Source organism: Pantherophis guttatus, chromosome 7 (genome assembly GCF_059756535.1).
Source record: "Pantherophis guttatus breed Tessera chromosome 7, ASM5975653v1, whole genome shotgun sequence".
Classification (NCBI taxonomy): domain Eukaryota; kingdom Metazoa; phylum Chordata; class Lepidosauria; order Squamata; family Colubridae; genus Pantherophis; species Pantherophis guttatus.
Genome location: NC_142069.1, coordinates 47,041,642 through 47,063,525, shown reverse-complemented (window position 1 = coordinate 47,063,525; position 21,884 = coordinate 47,041,642). Strand labels below are relative to the sequence as shown.

At 34.0% G+C, this 21,884-nt stretch overlaps 1 protein-coding gene across 13 annotated transcripts in view; it reads left to right on the top strand.

Moving 5' to 3' along the window:
* Positions 1-21,626, top strand: part of CNOT2 (CCR4-NOT transcription complex subunit 2) — a 68,816-nt gene extending 47,190 nt beyond the window's left edge. For 12 of the 13 annotated variants that reach the window (XM_060694654.2, XM_034403045.3, XM_087874102.1 and 9 more), the window contains 12 exons: positions 1,483-1,630; positions 2,288-2,470; positions 4,610-4,689; positions 7,086-7,211; positions 9,234-9,358; positions 10,418-10,538; positions 10,631-10,787; positions 13,891-13,952; positions 14,062-14,111; positions 15,404-15,504; positions 16,107-16,251; positions 20,481-21,626. In XM_060694654.2, coding sequence (XP_060550637.1) covers positions 1,483-1,630; positions 2,288-2,470; positions 4,610-4,689; positions 7,086-7,211; positions 9,234-9,358; positions 10,418-10,538; positions 10,631-10,787; positions 13,891-13,952; positions 14,062-14,111; positions 15,404-15,504; positions 16,107-16,251; positions 20,481-20,567 — 1,385 coding nt within the window. In that variant the 3' untranslated portion in view covers positions 20,568-21,626. Of the gene's footprint in view, positions 1-797; positions 1,631-2,287; positions 2,471-4,609; positions 4,690-7,085; positions 7,212-9,233; positions 9,359-10,417; positions 10,539-10,630; positions 10,788-13,890; positions 13,953-14,061; positions 14,112-15,403; positions 15,505-16,106; positions 16,252-20,480 lie in introns of all 13 variants that reach the window. The other variant, XM_087874107.1, reaches the window with a different exon arrangement.
* The last annotated feature ends 258 nt before the right edge of the window (positions 21,627-21,884 follow it).

Here is a 21,884-nt window from a genome sequence, read left to right as displayed (position 1 = left end):
ATAGCTTTAGTCCTTCCCACCTCAGTATGGATAAGCATTTCATCTTATTTATTCTTTGTTGTATGCTGGTTGTATTGATATAAATCTCTATAGCCTTACATTAAATAGTAGTTTATAGTTGACTTAAAATAGAGCATAAAAAGCCATTCTTTTTTCAATTGCATATTCTGTATAAGCCTGTTTTTGAAATATGTTCTTGAAATTCTTGAAATATGTTCTTCTAAATTCTTTATCCTGTTACAAAATAATTGCTTATATTAGAATGAGCAATATATTAGATGTTTCTATTTACTATTGTCCTTAATATTTTCATATGATCTTCTTTCTGTCTTACACTCATGGGTGCATAACACTCATGGATATAAATAGACATCTTTAATATATTTAATACATAAAAAACTGAAAGAAGGAATATGTTTTTAAATATTTTAAGAAAGCAATTTTTTTAAACTTTTGATTAATATGAATAGTTTGATTTGTTACATAAATTCAAATGTAGTTTTGGATCACAAATGTATATTGCCTTGATTATTATTTTTCTGTCTCCAAAAAGCAGACTATATGATACATAAGCTACTAAATCTCAGATCCCTCCAAGAAATCTTCATTTGGTTAAATTAAGATTTTGAAGCATAGCTTGCATCAAAACTAAATGTTTGTATTTGTGACCAAAACACAGCACTGTCCTACTCATATTATTCAGGAGACGTAGGGGAAGAGGAATTTCACCTCTGTTTCTCTTCCTTTCTCTTTGTTTCTTCCCATCTTATAACTCCCATTGCCTTTCCCCTCTCCAGAAGCTCCCTGAAGAATTATTTTAAGGGGAAAATAGAAAAAAAACCCATTATGCCAGCAATATCCATTCTACTTGCAGATGGACACCATTGAATTAATTAATAGTACACAATAATACATTTGATGCAAGTCTACTGTCATTGTTTAGTAAGTTGGCATAGAGTTCAGCTGTGACTGTAATTGGAGTATAAGTGTAAGTGTCATATCTACTAATAAATTTTGGAAATGCGAACTTGTGATGTACTCTGCAAACTATCCTGATCTTTAGCAATTGATTGTTGATAATTGATAATCAACAATCAATTAAACAATGTTTTAAACTGTATGAAGCAGATTATTGACTAAGAGGTTTAGGGAATTCCTCTAGACATAGAAACTATTTAGTTTGGATTTGTTCATTTAAAAAAATATTTTTGATTCTCAAGTGTTTCTGGGGAAAAAACTAAACTACATATTTAATCCATAATTATCCTACTCAAAAATCCTTTCATTAACCTTTTTAATAAAAAATAAAGTTTGGAAATTGAAAACAATGAATTTAAAATCTTGTTTTCAAAAAATGGCAGTCTGCTGGTCTAAATTTTCCTTTGATATTTATTAAGATATTATTTTTGATTGTTAAAGCAAACAGATAAGATTATCCCTTAATTCTCTCCATTGTCCTTCTTTTGATTTTTTTTTCAATAGGTGCACTAGGCCTTCCAATGAGGGGGATGAGCAACAATACCCCTCAGTTAAATCGCAGCTTATCACAAGGCACTCAGTTACCAAGCCACGTAACACCAACAACAGGGGTACCAACAATGTCACTTCACACGCCTCCATCTCCGAGCAGGTATTTATTGATAACAAATATTTCTCCAGGACATTTTCTATAATGCCGTTTTATTTCCTTAGAAATAGTTTGCATTCTAGATATTTTATATAGCAAATGAAAGTGTTATTGCTGGCATTACTTGATGATATTCTCTAATTCATCAGGATTCCAAATTCAAGTAGGAATTGTGTTTTTGTGGATTATTTTAGGGGTTCTGGGACTTTCTTGAATTTCAGCAGCCCTGGCTGTTCTCTAACAGAAGCTTAGGGACCTGCAGTGAATTTACTAACAGTTCTATTTATTAAGTAATACAATATCATTGTGAGTTTGCTGCAGCATCCTGGGGCACCATAGTGCACAGTCTGGGAACAGTTCTAGCCTATTAAGCCCATACTGATTTTTCCAAATCCATGTAGAGCTTTCATGGAACATAATCTTGAGCACTATATTGTTTTTAAATATCCAAGCCTAATTGAACTTAGGAGCTCAGTGTGAATCAGAAATTTCAAAAACACTACCAATCACTATTGATACAAATGAAAAAAATGGACAACTGGTGGTCTTCATTATAAAATGACTCGTTTCATGTGTGTATAAAATGTCCACTTAGAAAGTGGACAAAGTAGAAATAATGATATGCTGACATATTCGTTATTGTTGTATCATATTTTTCAGGGGTATATTGCCTATGAATCCTAGGAATATGATGAACCACTCCCAGGTTGGTCAGGGCATTGGAATTCCCAGCAGGACAAACAGCATGAGCAGTTCAGGTTTAGGCAGTCCTAATCGAAGTTCACCCAGCATAATTTGTATGCCAAAGCAACAACCCTCTCGACAACCTTTTACTGTGAACAGGTATGATAAATTCAGGATGATATATCCTATGTTATATGAAGGGCATTCCATTACACAAAGAGCTTCCGTTTTCATTCCTCTCTATTCCTATGCACACTACTTTTCTGATAAAGAAGTGGAGCATATTTCAAAATGTACATCAGGCAGGTAAATTGTGTTTTGCTATAGTTTTTTCATCACTGGAATGATATAATATCCTTAGTTCTGAGCAAACTCCTTGTGTCTTACAAACTACCGTATTTTTCGGAATATAGGATGCACTTTTTTCTCCCCTAAAAGAGGCTGAAAATTTGGATGCGTCTTATACTACGAATGTAAGCTTTTTTTCAGTCCTAACGCACTGCTGTGCTTTAATGAGGCTCTAGCGAGTGAAGTGATCTCTATGCTTTACTCCAACTCTCAGCTGTTCTTTAGAAGCTTTTTTTCAGCCCTAACTAGGCGCTAGCCGAGTAAAGCGATCTCCCCGTGATTTGCCTGCTTTTCTGATTGCTGCTTCCTCTCAGCTGTGCCTTAGAAGCTGTTTTTCATCCCCAAGCAGGGGATAAAAAGCCCAGCAAACTAATGTGCTGAAGCTGACCAGACTAAGGACGCTAGACAGATGAATACCTGGTAGGCAGATTTTTCCCCCTATTTTCCTCCCCAAAAATTAAGCTGCGTCTTATATTCTGAAAAATACGGTAATCTTCTTTCCAAAATTATTTGCTGTCATATGTGACTTCTGAAGCCTGTTTTGGATTAGATTCTCTATTTCATTACGTTTTTCCAATCCGAGTTTAAAAGATTGGGGGGGGGGGAAAGCAAATATTAAATAGGAATTCATGGTCTAATTTTCCTTCTTTTAGATCCCTTAAGTAAAAGGCAGGTTTTTTTCCCCCTCATTATATTAACTCAATGTATGTCTTGGTTACTTGTTGACTGACAATAGCAACTATTAACACTTGTTTAGGAAAGTATCTATATCAAATACAATGTTTCTAAGAAACAGGTAAATGGAGTTAGAGTTACTCCTGTTTCTAATACTCCCCCCCCCCCCGGAGTCTCTAATTTACCAATTAGAGATCCATTTTCAGTTAAATGATTAAATTAATATTTGTGTTGCATCTGATCTATTATGGACAACATATTAATAAACATATACTCTTATATTCATGGCTAAGTCCTTTCTCAAGCATAGGTGGTACAAATAAACCCAGTGGTATATTCCTCTTGAATTGTTTTTTTATATAAAAAAGAAAGGGCTACATGGAAAAAAAACAGTTGGTGACAGTGAGAAACAGAAAGAAAAACAAAGTAGAAATAGCACTTTGCTTATGAATTATGAGATGTGATATTAAGGAAGTATCTTTATTGTTTGTAAACCATGTAAAGATTGTGCCACACAAGATGATATGTACTGTTGTAACTTCTGGAAGAAGTTTTGGATTTCTTTGATTCTTAAAAGCTTGTGGGACTGATCATGCTTTATATATCTTCAGAGCTGCATTTTACTTTCAATTCTGTTTTGTAACAGATAGTATCAGCCCAACATTTCTTATGGTAACAGTTTGTTTCAAACAATAGCCTTGGAACACACAAAATGTTAATTTTTAAATGCTTTATACCAATTCAGTTTATATTTCTTGGCATCTTTTGGTCATTAACATAACAATGTGCGGCTATGTCCTGTTAAAGGTTGCAGTAGTGAAGTTATAATTCCTGGATCACATTTATGGGCTGACTCTTCCATCCGGCTCCTATCTGTGTTTGGGATATAATCATCAAGAGTTCATAGATGGGTTATCATCCTAGATTATTTCCAGTTTAGAAAACAGAATTTAATTTCCAATTGGAGTCAGTAACTCACTTCCTATTTTAGCGAGAGTGTTTATTCACAAATGAGAAGCAATTGCTACCAACCGTATGACAACCGTTTATTGCTGGTTGGCTCTATTATCAAGCCAAGCTATTCTTTTATATTATGTTTAAACTGATCCATTGAGGAGGAGTGAACATATAAAAAACAGACAATACGAGTGACATGCTAGTTTTGCATAATTTTTTCATCTCCTGCATGTCAAACTAAGGTGATCTATATTTATTTAGAGGATTATTTAGAAGATATATGTAAACTTTTCTTTTTTCTGTTTTTGTTTTTGTTAGCATGTCTGGATTTGGAATGAATAGGAATCAGGCATTTGGAATGAATAACTCTTTATCAAGTAATATTTTTAATGGAACAGGTAAGCCTATTTTAAATCCTCATTCTTTAGAGTTTCATTTGGAAGCTTATTGTGTGTGTATTTTATGTTACTTTCCCAGTATTTGTATAGATATTCATGGTCTTCAGTAGACTTCATTTTCATAAGCGAAAGAAGTGATTCGCAAGTTTTTCCATAGCCCCTTATATCCTTTGCCCTCCAGTTTTAATTATGAACCAAATCCACTAATTCATATGTTGTCATAGATGTATAGTATATGCAAAACTGAACAAAGCAGAATGTAACAATTCTGGAATCATAGGCATTTTGTATTTATTTATTAGATACTGCCCAACTCATTTGATCATGTTATTGGGCAGTATACAATAAAAAAATCAAAGGCAAATTCAAATTTGCTACAATTTAAGCAAAAAAAGTGTCTGCTTATTCCCAGCTAGTAGATATTCTTACACTATTCAGGAACAAAAGGCTAGGGTGAATATCTTGTAGTTTTTGGATCACAAGTATTTGTTGGTTTTCATAGATTTGGAAAGGATAATTGAGATCATTTATTTCTATGCCCTGCTCAGTGCAGGATCTGCTAAAGCCTTTTGGACAGATGCTTATCCTGCCTCCAGCGAGGAGGACATGCCACTTCTTGGGGCAGCTATTCCACCGGTTCACAATTCCTACTGCCAGGAAATTTCTCGTAATATTTAACCTGACTCTCCTTTCCTGTACTTTCAAGTCATTAATTCAGATCTTGTCTGAATATGGGATAATAGATTTCCTCTTTAGGAACCTGAAGACTGCTATTATGTACTTCAGTCTTCTCTTCAGTGGGCTAAACATGCACAGTTTTTAACTGTTTCTCATAAGGCTTGGTGCTTTCATCATCTTAGTCCTCTGATGCACTCCCATGTATCAGTCTTTTTAAAAAAAACTGTGATGCCCAGAACTATGCAAAATACAGTAGTGTGGAAAAATTACTTCTCCTGATCTGGACTATATGCTTTTGTTAATATGTTCCAAAATAGCATTTACCTTTTCAGCAACACTTCATCACACAGCTGGCTTATATAATATATCTATTAGATCTTTTTCACATGAACTTTCCCATCTTACACTTTTGTGCCTCTCTCAGATGCAAGTTTTTACATTTCTTCCTGTTAAATTTCATCCTGTTTATTTCTGATCCAGTGTTCAAACCTATTTAGATCTTCTCTTTCTCTTCTGAAGTATTAACTATTCCTCCTAGTTTTGTGATATCAGAAATTTTTATCATCATTCCCTCAGTTTCATCTAGGTTATTATTAAAAATGTTGAAAAGCACATTGTCTAGTACAGAGCGCATTTGATACTACACTCCAATCTAATATAGATGGCCAATGAAGGCCTAATTTCCCTTCTGAAAGTAGACACATAAAACATAAAATTCTGCCTTCTGTCCATCATCCATCACCAATTTTATCTCTTTCTGCTCACAGCAGACCTTATTTTGCCTTTTTATTTCTGATGTACACCTCACCCCCTCCAAAAAGCCTTTTTGTTGTTTGAAGTATTTCTTTGCAAGCCTCAGCTCATTCTGCACTGTAGCCTTTTTGAACAGTTTCTGCTGACTGCCTTGTATCCTTTCTTACTGCCATTCCTTCCACTTTGTATCCATATCCCTTTTTCTTTTTAACATTTAGACAGTATAAATGTATCCACATGTTCTCTTAAGATGTCTCCAGTTTTTCCTTCTGGTACGAATTGTTTATAATTGTGCCTTCGGTACCTTGTTTAGTAGGATTTCCCATTCTTTCCAGACACTTTTCTCCTCAGGATTTCAAGCCTGATCCCTCCTACCTTCCGTCTGAATTCAAGAAATCCAGTATACTCCAGAAATCCAGTCTGACTCTTCTCTATTCCTCCTCCCCCTGATATCATGAACTCAAGGATAACATGGCCATTTTCTCTCAAGGTTCCTGTCACCTTCCTGTCACCTTCACTTCTTCAATTCCTCCCTGTTGGTAAGGATTATGTCTGGGATATCATATCCGTTTGTTCTTTCTACCATCTTCTGACAAGTGAAGTTGGCAGCAAGATAGGACAGGGATTTCTTGGACCTCTGACTCTTGGCATAGATAGATTTCCAGCAGATATAAACATATTTGAACTCTTCTGTTTTTAGTATCATGTGCATAATACTGCATAAGGCTAATACTTCTCTTTTAAGCTTATTTCTTTTAGAGGGCTAAATCACTACTTGCTCTTTCCTTCTCTCTCCTTTACCCCTTGTCTTCTTTCTCCCAAGCTACAGGTATCGTAACTTGGAAGAAATGGAATATAATTATCATTAAGTTTCTACAGAATTGTCTATTTATGATGTGTATGCATAGTTCTCCAAATACATTATTGGACATTTATAAACTTGAAAACAACGTATTTTCTTTTAGATGGCAGTGAAAATGTTACAGGACTGGATCTTTCAGATTTTCCAGCACTAGCGGACAGAAATAGAAGGGAAGGAAGTGGAAATCCAACTCCATTAATAAACCCTCTAGCTGGAAGGGCACCCTATGGTGAGTGTGAATCTGATGTCTTTGCAGCATTGATCATATGATATCTTAGGCATTAATAACATCTTTTGCTGAACTTAAACTTTGTTATTTATTTATTTATTTTATTTTATTAAATTTTTATACCGCCCTTCTCCTGCTGGACTCAGGGCGGTGCACAGCCAAGAATAAAAAACATCCCAATACAAAATTTAAAATTTTAGAAGAATTAAACAAATTTTGGCCCAAATTATTGTTATTTAATCTGTGTTTTGCCTGAGAAATGAAGGTTCCTAAAAGAAAATTGTTTGTAGGTTATTTAGCTGCCACCCCAAAACTTGTTTGCTATTAGTAAATGCATAGAATTGAGTGGAAGTTTGAACACACAAGTATAAAATGGTGTGGGTTTATTTTAGTGTCTTTACTCCTGTCAGCTTTTCTCACAATTTTCTATAACCCAATTATTTATTTGGTTCATACAGTTTCCCATCTCATATGTATGACTCAGGGTAGTTCCCAACTTTTAAATAAATAAAAATATATTTCTAAAATGTATCAAAAATAAAACATACAGTTGTTTGAGAATCATAAAAATCCTTCAACACAACCAGTACACCGGCTCTGTCACATATCTGGTACCTAAGGCTTGAACATAAAACCAGATCTTCAGGGCCTTACAAAAGACCAGCAGGGTGAAGGCCAACTTAATCTCGTAAGGAATTATGTTCCAGAGGTCAGATGCCATGGCATAAAAGGATCTTCTTCAAGATCTTGTTGTCTGATACTCCTTGACCGATGATACTTACAGCTTGTCTCTTCTGCCAGAATGTAGAACACATTGAAATGAGTGGGAAGAGGTGGTTCTGGAAGTAAATCACCCCCCAAACCATGTGAGACTTTAAAGGTAGTCACCAACACCTTTTAAAATGACACCAGCACCTAGAAAACTAATTTGATGTAGTAGTTAAGGCACAAGACTAAAAATCAGAAGACTGTGTTCTATTCCCACCTTAGGCCCAAAGCCAGCTGAGTGACTTTGAGGCAATCACTCTCTCAGTCCAAGGAAGAAGGCAATGGCAAAGCAAAAGATTTCTTTGCAAAAAAATAAAAATAATAATGCAGGGACTCATCAGAGAGGCTAGAGGAGGCAAATCTAGATGTCCTAGTTATCATGGCATAGCTATATTGAGTAGTGGTGATAAATGTAGGAGCCCAGAATAGATTAAGATCTTATTGTAATGCATATGAAATACTAAAAGGTAAATATAAATAGTTTTTCTTGTTCTCCGCAAGGAAGAGTAACAGAAGGCAAAGACTTAGAATCAAGGCAAGCTAATTTCAGAATAAGAAAAGATTCCTTCACACAATCCTCTGAACTTACAAAGGTTCAGCATGAGGGGACTGTACCAATATAGCCATTTTGTCTAGCTCTACCTTGTGTATCCCATGTGCATGCATAAACTATACCTTTGGGCTTAGATATAATTAGTTTTAGTAGTTCAACCATATATTTTCTTACTACAGTTTTATATTTTCATTTCATTTAGTTACTGTAAATCATTAACACAATTTAGAATATTACAAATGATTTGTAATATTCTATTACATTACTACTATGGTAGTAATGTAATAAAACAATTTTGACAAATAATTAACTGCTAGTGCTTTTTAAAACCTAATTTACACATTTACAAGTTAAAAATTACAATGTTTTTTACTTTAAAAAAAATAAAAAACTGAATAGAGCCAGTATATTCATCTAAATTCATGATTGTTTCTACAAATAGAAGGTTTGAAATGGATATTTTACTTTTTCTATATTTGTTAAAGTAAAATTATATGCTAGTGAAAATTTTAACTATCGAATTGTACAGTTTTATTTACTCAATTTATGTCTCTTTAATTTTCAGATATTTTGAGGTTCACTTTCAACATGGAAATTAAAATCCATAATAATAAAATAGTGTAAATAAATTGAAATAAAATGAAAATGAAAACTATTACAATTTAAATAATTCAGTGTGGTGTATTTATCTCCAAATATAGTTGGGATGGTAACAAAACCAGCAAATGAGCAAACCCAGGACTTTTCAATACACAATGAAGATTTTCCAGCATTACCAGGCTCCAACTACAAAGATCCAACATCAAGTAATGATGACAGTAAACCTGTAAGTTTGCTGTAATTTAAAGAAAAAACAATTCACACATGCACATGCATGCATGTATGTATGTATGTATGTATGTATATGTATTTATCTTTAAGAAGGCAGTTAAATCATGGGTAAAAGCCTTAGCCATAAAAGCTGACTAGATGACTTTGGGCCACTGTCTCAGCCCAACCCACCTCAGAGGATTGTTGTGGAGAAAATGGGAGGAAGAAGGTGTGTTGGAGTTGTTTGCTACCTTGAGTTATTTGTAAAAATAATGATGGGAAAGAAAAGAAAGAGAGAGAGAAGGGGGGGGGGAGAGAGAGAAAGAATACGAATAAAGCAAACTAGTCCTTCTTGCCCAACCATATCAAATAACAGAAATAATTAGCAAAGTTGGGAACAACATTCTTCAAATGCAGTGCTGTATTTGTTAATGGAAATTTGCCCAATTTCCATTTGCTTCACTTCTGGTTAAAGGAAAGCATTCAGATAAATGCTTTAGGATAGCAGTTCTCATAGTGTAGGCTGGGGACTTCTGTGGGTCTCCAAGATCTTTTCAGGGGGTCTGCAAAGTCAAATAAATAAATTATATATCAATTTTAAGTTCTCATAAGGTCTTTGGAGTCCTCAATCATACTTAAGAATTTGAAGGTGTTAATCATAGTCTGTCTGTTTGGCATGTCTACCTTATCTAGTAAAATACATATGGCTTTGCACAGAACCTAGATTAGAAACCTATACATCAAATGGCTGAACACCATTTCCCTGAACAGAACTTTAATATTGGGAGGATTGAAGTTCAGTTTATTGTCATTAAAACCATTAGTAATCCCAGACATTATTATCTATTGTCACCCTTGAATTGTACATAATGGACAAGCTGTTTGTTACTAACAATGTATTGATATATGGATGATCTCACTTCATAAGTCTATATAAATATACAAATATAAGAGATGAGAGAAACTCCTGGAGGGTGCTATTTTGTAAACACTAGTTAACTAAATTAGCTGGTCATGTTTGTTTGTTTGTTTTACAATTTTTATACTGATTTTTTCCATTTATGTCTCTTAACAGAATTTGAATACATCAGGCAAAACATCTTCTAGTTCAGATGGTCCAAAATTTCCTGGAGATAAAAGTTCAACAACGCAGAACAATAACCAGCAGAAAAAGGGGATTCAGGTGTTACCTGACGGTATGTTTACTAAATCTGCTGTTTTTTTACAAATTTTTCAGATGACACTGGTTCTCTATTATTAGATAATACTCTGATTTTTGTTTTTCTAGGTCGGGTTACCAACATTCCACAAGGGATGGTAACAGACCAGTTTGGAATGATTGGTTTGTTAACATTCATCAGGGCAGCAGAGACAGACCCTGGCATGGTACATCTTGCATTAGGAAGTGACTTAACAACTTTAGGTCTCAATCTCAATTCTCCCGAGTAAGTATTTTCAAATTAATATCATTATTTAATGTAAATTACAAGCTGTAGTCACTTATTTTTGAATAATCATACTTTCAAACTATTTACTAAGGTAAACTAAAAATGTAATTATTCTAAAATATACATTCATGCAATTAGCTTCAGGATGTTAATATGTAATTCAACAAGATTTTAATAAATCAGGGATGATATTCATAAAAAACAGTTTAATACATCAGAAAAACCACAAATTTGTGATATATCTCTGTAGCTGTTGACAAGATATTCTATGCTTATTATTTGTATTGCAGACAAACTTTATAAAGCCTTATATCTTTCATGTTTAGTTTTAATATTTTTTATTGGTTTACACTGAATTTAATATTACTTATCAGATAACAGTATGAATTGCCTAACCATATTGGTATATGGGAAAAACCCAGTTAATATACTTAAATAACCTGTTCTGGAATGGAAAAGTAGTCAGTCTTATATCATATTCCTATACAAATAGCAATAGCACTTAGACTTATATACAGCTGTACAGCCCTCTCTAAGAGGTTTATAGAGTCAAGATATTGCCCCCAACAATCTGGATCCTGATTTTACCAACCTCAGAAGGATGGAAGTTTGAGTCAACTTGAGCTGGTGAGAATCATACTGCTGAACTGCTGGCAGTCAGCAGAATTAGCCTGCAATACTCCATTCTAACCACTGGGGCACCATGATTAAATGCTTAGTTTATCATTATTTTGAGAAGAATGCTTATTCAATCTATTTACATATAATGGGGACAATTTGTGTTTCACAAGTACTTTCTGAACTATCCAACTTTGTGCAATTGATATTCAGTGGTTAATTGACCAATAGTGCAAGTTTTCTGCAGGTTGGAGCACAGAGAAATTAAAAATGAATAGGCTTTTCATTTCTCAAAACTCCAATAAATTTACAAATTAGGGGAAGATGGGAATTCAACCACAGTAATATTACTTTGCATCTTTATTACATTTTCTGTTATTTTTCAGCCATGTAATTCCTGGTCACAGAAAGATTGCTAAATCCCCAAAACGTACAATCAAAAGATTTGGTAGGGAACTTAGAAATCATCTACCTCAACTTTCTACTCAGTGCATTATTTATTTAGTATAGGTCATTTTACAAAGCCGGGAGTCTACTGCGTCAGAGACAGTAGATGTTTGGCAGCCAATGGGACTTGGAAGCAGCTACCAGGGTGCTTCCGGGTCATGAGGTATTCACCATTGATGTCCCCATTGCTTGGGAGATGCCCAAATGGAGGCTCCTCTCTCTTCCCCGCATGGGTTCCCACCAAAGTAGTATCTATTCATCTATTCACATTTTTACATGCTTTTGAACTGCTAGCTGGGCAGAAGCTGGAGCAAGTGGCGGGAGCTAATCCTGCCCTGTAGTACACAGGTCTCGTACTTGGGTTTGCCAATCATCAAGCCTCCGTTCTAACCACAGAACCAGCGTGTCTCTACTCAGTGCAAAACCAGTAGTGAAAAAGAAATCACTTCATATATACAACCTTTTTCACTAGCTGGCAACATATTCAGTCAGGAAGTTATTTATTACATAGCATCTGAGTTGCAGTTTTCACCCTGTGGTTCTGGTCATCCTAGCTTCGTATGATCTACAAACATGCTAAGTAACTTCTCATCTCCCTCATCCAAGTTAATTGATAGAAATGTTGAATAGTACAGGACCCAAGCCCTGTAGCACTCTGATGAGACTTTTTTCCAAGTTGAAATGAAACTATTAATGGGCATTTTTTGTGTGTAGTTTCTCAGCCAATTGTGAGTCCAGCAAAAATTATTGTGCTCATATTTTACCACTTTTTATGAATAAAATAAGACTATCAAAGGCTTTGCACAGATATGGTATGCTTGCACCATTTCTTTGATCCAGTTAAGCTTATATCAGATTAATAAACACAAATTTCATTCATGTTTTAATAGTTATTCCAACATATACCTTTTGCAAATATTGAAATAATGTTAATTTAATCACAATCAAAAACTAATATGACATATGATTAATGACACACATCAAAAAATAATATGACTAAAGAAAAGTGATAGTTTGTTGATAGTTGTATGTCAGGGGTGTCAAACTCATGTCACTGGTGTTATGTGATGTATCGGGACTTTCCCCCCACCCCTTATCCTTCGCTAAACCGGGTGTGGGCGTGGCCAGCGCATGATGCGGGACGGGAGTTGGACAGCACTGTTGCATGTTAATAATTGATTGCTGCAACAATGGAAAAAATGTAATGACAATTAATGACAAACAGTAACACCGTGAAACATCAATTGAATACACTAATTTTAGGAAGGAAATGTCTATAACCGGGGGAGGGGGGGACAAACTGGCAGCCTGTGGATCGGATGTGTCACGCGCAGGCCACGCCACCCCAGCTAAGTGAATGGGAAAAATGTCACGAAACATCATGTGAAAGCAACGTGACGCCGCGACTTTGACACCTGTGGTCTATAACATCTCAATTCTTTCAAAGATATAAGAGTCAAATGACAGAAGTTTATTAATTCAAAATAAATTATGAGTTGCGTTATATGTGATTATTATATTGCCAAAAGTTGGTATTATGTTGTATTGACATAATGGCATAATTTCTTCAATGACAACATTATACCACAATGTAGAATTATATTTAATTGCTTCATCTGGCCTACTTTGGATCTAACAAAGTTACTTGTTATTATCAATAAAGCATTGGTAATATTGATAAGAGAGGATTACAGTATATAGTAATTAGTGAAAATAATTAAGTCATGTTGGCATATCTTTTTATACTGAGTATTAGGTTCTAATTTAATGATACATAAATATTGCTATAATATCCTATATTGTTTAAAATTCATCACAGATTTCTTCTAGTATTGAATATTATTAAATATTTTCTCACTATTTCTAATTGGTGTTTTGTATTTATTGTATTATCTAATTCTTGGTATTAATCTAGATCCAGATAATTTATTTAAGCTAGATAGTGCGCAAACCAGCCTCTGTTTTTGTATTCGAAGTAACAGCATTTTGAGAAGGAATAATCTTTAGCAATTAAGTATCTTTTTTTTCTGTGCAGAAATCTTTACCCCAAATTTGCATCACCTTGGGCTTCTTCACCCTGTCGACCTCAAGACATAGGTAAAGTTGATCAATTAATACATCTATTTTTAACTTAATATACTCTTAATATTCTTGAAAATCAGTATCATGGGTTAAGAATTAAATCACGTCTCATTCCCTTATCCAGACTTCCATGTTCCTTCTGAATACTTAACAAATATTCACATTAGGGATAAGGTGAGTATACTTTATGGTCCCTTAACAGAATAAAGTAGAAAAAAAAAATCTCAGGCTGTTATATTTATGACAATCTGTATATATAGTAGTATTAACCTCTGATGACCTGAATAAAGTGTCATTCTGCAGTAATATTAATTTAATGGGTTGTTTTTTGGATGAATATATGTAAAATGTTTCCAATGCCATACATACATACATACATACATACATACATACATACATACATACATACATACATATATAATTGCTAAATATTCTTACTGAAACATGTTTCTCTATTGTTGTATGCATTTATTCTATTTTTTAGAGAAGTTTCTTTAAAATATAAAGTATCTTAATAAATAGTTTTACATTTTAAAAAAGTTATTAAATAAAATCACTTCATTTGCTCTTAGTTAATATTTTGGGAGAATAGATACACATTTTTATTAACATAAATTCTACTTTAAAAGTATAATCTTATATATTTTGTACAGTTTTGGTATTTCCACTGAAAAAGGTGTTACTTTTTGTACACGCACATTACGGAATGTGCATGTATGAAAAAAATGGCAGTCTGATGGAGTAATCAAAACAATTATATTTGCAGAAGATTTATTTTATAAAAGGCCAGAATTCTAATTACCTACAGGCAGAATACAAAATTATAAGGGTATAGGAAACAAGTTCTAAAGTAAAAATTTTCTAATTCTTCACTCAGTTCTCCTAAATAGGTAAATTATAGTAGGATACTTCACACACTAATGACTACATTATTGCACTAAAGAAAAATATATATTTGAACAGTGGTTCATAATCCACATTCTCTTAGATCCTGTTCAAATATAATACAAGTATGGATGCTGCTAGTCATCTCTACTTAGTTATGCCTGACAGAAGAATAGGTGAACAGACTGGGAAGTCTTTACCACTGGTTTGTCTGTAATTATATCGGTACTAAGAAGTTTGGTTTCAATCTCTCCTAACTATCAAGAATTTTAAGTTATGTGGGTGGTCATGATTCTGGTTTATTGAGAAATAGTACTTCTGGTTTAGATTTAATGCTAATGGGCAGAGATTCCCTGGTTTATTTTACCATTCTTACTGAACATAGGTACTAGAATAAACATTTGGGGAAATTTAGGGAAGCCATTTAAACAGTTTGGCAGCCTTTCTTTCTCTTACCAACTACTATATATGTAACATCAAAGAATTAATTCATTTCTAAGATCTTTATTTTTTAATCATCTTAGTAATATAAATAAAACTTAAATTGGATTTTGAAAGTCTATTTTTTTTTTCCTTTTCAGTTGGCTGCAATAAAGCTTGGTCGCTATGGGGAAGATCTACTCTTTTATCTCTATTATATGAATGGAGGAGATGTATTACAACTATTAGCAGCAGTAGAGCTGTATGTCACGTTTTAGTGAATTTTGTCATAGAAGATATTCAGATAGTTTTTTAAAATTATGAATAGCTTTTCTTTTAAAAACAAATTACTGGAGTATGCCATGTGATGGGAAAGTTCAAGCAAAAACTATTCAATTTTTTTAAAAAAACTTTCCATTTATAGACTTTCTTCTCTCATGCTTTACATGGTGCAGAAGTCTTATGTCAGGCATATGGAATCTTTTAGATTAGTAATGCCTGAAGTTTAGAAAAGACACTATGGATACTCACAAAAATTGACTGCTATTCAGCAGACTCCTCTATTTATAAATGGTCAATTTTGATAAGTTTCTTTTTTCTATAAAACTCTTGATTACTGTAAGGCAAGTAGCTCCACTTTAAATACTTAAATATTTTCTTCAATGAACCTACCATTACATTTAGGTTAAGTGCTGCAAGGAAAATGATAGTATTAAAATATTTTTATAAGCTATTGCTGCACATAGAACATATTTAATATAGTTGTATAGGTAAAGGTATTTTGTTAATTCTAATTTTACTTTTTAAAAAATTTAAATCAGTCCAGCTAATAGAATCTTCTTTTTCCTGATTGGATGACGAAAGATTTAATCGAGACTGGAGATACCACAAAGAAGAGAGAGTATGGATTACCAGAGCACCAGGCATGGAGCCAACAATGAAAACCAATACATATGAGAGAGGGACATACTATTTCTTTGATTGTCTTAACTGGAGAAAAGTAGCGAAGGTATTTTTTTAAAAGATAGATCTTTAAAATGCATGTTCTTTATTACTGTAGGGTTTTTTCATTAAAAGATTTTTATTTGGGAGTATGGAATCTTTTGGATTAGTAAACAATCTTGGTGTTTAGAAAACACATTACAGATAATTGCAAAAAATTGCTGCTATTCAGCAGGCTTCTCTATTTACTGAGACATGCTGACTAGTACTAGTTTAAAATGCAATGACATCTGAGGCTACAGTTCTAAAAATTTGTATCAGGTGAATGAAGATGTATATATGGTGGAAGAAAAATGTTTTAAATTTATTTAATGTCAGTTGCCTTGGGTCAGTTTCCATGCATTGTTGCTTTTATTTCAACTGTAACTGATCTTTTATTTCTATGGGTCAGAAACATGTCCTGACTCCCTACTAAATAAAGCTTATTTTTTTGTTTTCAATTTGCTTTTTTTTTTTTTTAATTAAACAGATACGGGATGAGCAGATTCAGCTGAGGTAATATAAGCTTTGTGTTGTGAAGTTATCAGGGATTGATTTGCACCTGTGAACCCTGAAGAAATAAACAGGATTCTCTGTGCTGTTAGATTAGTTTATTGCTGTATCTATGGTATTTGGTGAAAGTTTAGGAAGATAAGAAAATGCTGGGTAAATGCATCCTTGAGTGAGGAAGTGATGCCTCCCGCTTGAAAAGAGGATGATGTCTTACATCTCAAGAAATCATAGCTCGAACTAGCAATTGGCCATTCTCAGACACCATTCTCTTTTTAGGGACATTTATTAGAAGTGATTGAACCATAATTACAAAGAACCTGGCTATATCAAATCAACTGATTTCAGTCAGGATTCAAGCCAGACTGCCATGTGAGATTGAAACCATATTGTTTACTCTCATTGATAGCCTTTGATGGGATCAGGATAGAGGAATTTGACTTGTCTTGATGGGCCTCTCAGCAGCTTTCGGTATAATTTATCATGCCCTTCATTGCGTATCCTCCTTCCTAAATGGCCAATTCCAGTTAGTGATGATGAGTGAAGGGAGGTCACTTTTCAGCCATTTTTTATTTACTATTTGGTCCTTGCTTTCCCTCAGTGTAACATCTATGTAAAATGAAGAACTCATCTGCTGGCACAGAGTGACAAATAAACAGCATATTGATAATATGCTGTTATGTGTCTCCACCTTAGCCAGGCAAGAGAATAACAGATGTAGTGACTGAAGGCTCTGACCCAGTGCTTGAGGATTTTTAGGGGGAAAATAGGAGGAAAAATAGGGTAGAACTAAATAGGTTAGGAATTACAAAGAGAATGGTTATAGCTGAATCTGACTGAATATAGAAATAGTTCATCTTTTATTCTGGATTGCCTTTTATAGAATTGGCTTGCAAGTTGGGGTCCTTTTGGAGTCATAGCTTCTAGTTGAACAGCAGGTGGATTTTATGGCCAGGAGAAACATGGCACAATTTCATCTTGTGTATTGATTGTGGTCTCTCCTCGTTTGGTAGTCCTTGTAGCCACACATGTTCTTGCCACTTTGTCACCAGCTAGATTATTGCAATTTACTGTAGATGGAGCTACCTTGAAAACTATTTGGACTAGGTAGTTATGGTGCCCATGTCACAACAGTATTATGCGAGCTGTGTTGCTATCAATTACTTTCTGGATGAAAGTGTCACAAAGCCTTATATTGCTTAGGGCCTAGGATATCTCTGAATTGAATTTAGTATTCTGGCAATATCTGGGAGAAAGTGAATGCCATCTTCAGGGATTTTGGATTTGAGCCTTCTTGATGAAGGCCTCCTTCCTTCTGAAGAATACTGGTCCACTGCTTCCTTACTACATTTTTGGAGAATTGTAAAAACATGGCTCTTTGTAAACAATTTGGAAGTTAATAAGATTACGCTATCTCCAAATAATGGTCCGTTGGATTGAATTGTTGTGATTGTATTAATTAATTTGTTTTTAATTCTGTTACTTACTACCATATGCCATTCAGTTTCTGGAAATAGAAAGGCATATATATATATAAGTTGTGCTAATAAAATGAATAAATTGTCCTTATTGTGTGTAAGTAATAGAAATATAATATTGTCAATGGGAGAAAACTAGTAATATTCTTGAAACAACTTAATTACTTAATTACCATTCAAAGATATGTTTCTTAATAGGGACATGTTAAACTATAATTTATACCTTTCTCTGCTTCTTCAAGTATGACTTAAGATAAATGTTTTACTTTTAGTGGGAATAGATGGCAATTGATTTTGTTCTTAGCATAACAAATGTGTAAAAACAATACTGCAAATAGCTACTTGCAGAATATGTACCATTCACTACTTGTTTCTATCACAAGGGTCACTGAAGATAGGGAGGCATTCTTTTTCTTGAACCTGATTTTTTTTAAAATAAATCTCTTACCAGAGCCAATCAGCCTTCAGCAACCCTAAACTATATATATTATCCTCTACTGAGATTCATCCCTGATACCAAAATAAAAAGAGAAAAGTTTGTGCCATCTTCTGTCTAATTTCTAGCAATTAATATTTTTATTGATTGTTTTCTTTTCAGGTACTTTTAAAACGATTGGACCTATAAAAACAATTCTATGAGAAAATATTCATCCATCTTGGATTTTATAAACGGTTGCATATCTTTGCTGATAAATATTATCCAAGCTTTACAGAGGATATATTGACAAGTAAAGATTGTTTGCTGTTGACTTTAGTTATTTCATAAATAAAATAATCCAATATGCATTGCAGATGTGAAAAATAATTGCCTCCCTGATTCAGTCAATTCAGTTACAGTTTACAGAAATGAAATATTGTATTCTATAATAAAAATATCACAGCTATCAGGCATGAAAGTGGACTTGTCATGGCTTGAATATATTTTACTGCCTCAGAAGTTGAAGAATTTATCATAATTACGAAAAGCTTAAAATTTTATCAGTATTGAAGAATTCTGTCCACTAGCTGAAGTTTAGGTAGGTCATGTAAGAAGGCAGTGATCCCTAATGAATAAGCAAGGCGAATGGAATAAGAGAATAAATTCAGTGGTTTGGAATGGTGAAGTCAAAATCCAGACTGCAGCCTCATTGAAATGCAGTGACACGAACTGAAACAGGAGTTCATGCTAGAAAACTCTCATGTCACTGATTTAAAATATTTCTCTATTAAAAAACAACAACAACTAGGACATAGTGATGTGAGAGACTGATCACCAATTTCAGGAAGCAATTGGCTGTTTTTATTTAGAGCTAAAGATGGTGTAATCAGTTAGTTAATATAAGGGTGTGATTACTTTTCATATTGGCACATATCATGTTGGATTATCTTTATTTTGAAATAAACTCCAAACATTAAGTTCTGATAACATTCATTGGCAAAAATATGCAGAAATTCAGAAAATCTGACAGGAAGCAAATGCATTCTCACAGAATTGTATTTTCACAATACTAATACAAATCTCTTTCTGTTTTGACTTCTTCATTTTTAAAAACTTAATCTAGCAGCAGTTAGATCCCATGTACCGTATTTTTCGGACTATAAGATGCACTTTTTTGTCTCCCAAAAGGGGGTGAAAATGTCTGTGCGTCTTATAAACAAAATATTGCTGAAGCCCTGCCTACTCGCCGACCATTTTTTTTGCCTCCGCATGCCCCGTTTTCAGCCCTTTTTTCAGCTCATTTTCGAGGTTTTTTTCAGCCCATTTTTGAGGCTTTTTTCGGCCCATTTTTGAAGCTTTTTTGGCCATTTTGGAGGGAAAAACGGCCTGAAAAAAGCCTCAAAAATGGGCTGAAAAAAGGTTCAAAATGGGCCAAAACCCCCCCTCAAAAATAGGCCCCCCAAAAAGCCAAAAAATGGGCCAAAAAAACTCTAGAAAATGGCCAAAAAAAGCCAAAAAAAATGGGCCTGAAAAAGGCCCGAAAATGGGGTGTGCAGAGGCAAAAAAACCTTTTTTGTTGTTGTTGTTGATTTCCTCTTCTAAATTTAGGTGCGTCTTATAGTCCGAAAAATATGGTAATTGGTATAAAATAAACGTAAGACATATTGCAAACTTTGAAAAATGGTGACTTTTTAAATATTAAATTTAATTTAATATTCCTAAGGGAAAGTTTATTTTATTTATTTGAAAGAAACAGTGCTTTCTTTGGGTTAATTGTGCATTAATACAAATCATTAATTCTAATGACCTGTTGGCTGATAGTAGAATAATTACCATTGTTTGGGTTTGTAGGAGTTCCATCTGGAATATGATAAACTAGAAGAACGGCCTCATCTGCCATCCACTTTCAACTACAACCCTGCTCAGCAAGCCTTCTGAAGACTTCCCTCTTGTCTTGGGGTATGGCTGTCTCAGCACAATACTCAGCATAACTGCAAAACTGAAGTGGCTCAGGCATCCCGGTTTTAATTCCTTTTGAGGATCTGGCAATTGGTTCATGCAAAAGGGTCACCATTTGAAGTCCTGCCTTACTAATTATGTGCTGCCCAACAACTAAATTTATAATTTGTTTTCCTTTAGTTTGAGCAGGGTCGGATTTTTTTTTTTATATTATTTTTATTTTTTTGCCAGCAGACAAGCTTGGGTCTGTAAAGACAAGCAAGTACACTGACAAAAGTTTACTACTTAGTTTCCAAAATGTAAAAAAAAAGGAAAAAAGAAACAAAATAGACAATAAAATTTGCATTGTTCATTGTAGCACTCTTGGTAATAAAAAAAATGTTTGTGCATTTTTATGTGAAGATCCTTCTCGTATTTCATTTGGAAAGATGAGCAAGGTCTGCTTCCTTCATTTTACTTCCCCTTCAGTTTTTGAAAAGGCAGTTTTCGCCAACTTAATGCAAGAATATCTGTTTAGAAGAAAGATATTGCCACAACTTATGGTTCATTTCCAAAGTTGTGTGTTAACTGAGCTTCATCTTTCCAGAATGAGCAAAACACTGTCCAGTCTTTGTTACGATTTTGTAATAAATGTGTACATTTTTTTTAAATTTTTGGACATCACATGAATAAAGGTATGTATGTACGAATGTGTATATATTATATATATGACATCTATTTTGGAAAATGTTTGCCCTGCTGTACCTCATTTTTAGGAGGTGTGCATGGATGCAATATATGAAAACGGGACATTCTGGAACTGCTGGTCAGGGGACGTCTATGTCGCCCTGTGCACTAAAGGGCCAGATTTCAGCAGCCAAGGACATCCATACCCAAGTGAATGTGATGGGACTTAACGAAGTGAACTGAGACAATTCACTCTGGCTGTTTGAACAGCAGCGTTTCATAGGAAGAGAAAAAAAAAAAAAGATCAATCTTGTATTTTCTGACCACATAAAGGCTTCTTCTCTTTGTAATAAAGTAGAAAAGCTCTCCTCACTGCAGTGTTGACTTTGATTTGAAATTGTGATATCATTTCTTCAACAATGAAAATATATAAAAAGTTGAAGTATTAAAAATGCAAAGCTATAAGATGATTGTGGCACTTAATATGAAGAGTAGTTTTGCTGCAGACATTTCATGAATAAGAGTTGCATACGTTTCCACTGTAGCCTAAATGCTTGATTAAACATGTTGTCATGTCCAAACAGATTAGCATAATAAAATAATGTATGTTAAGCAGTTGGGATGGATTAG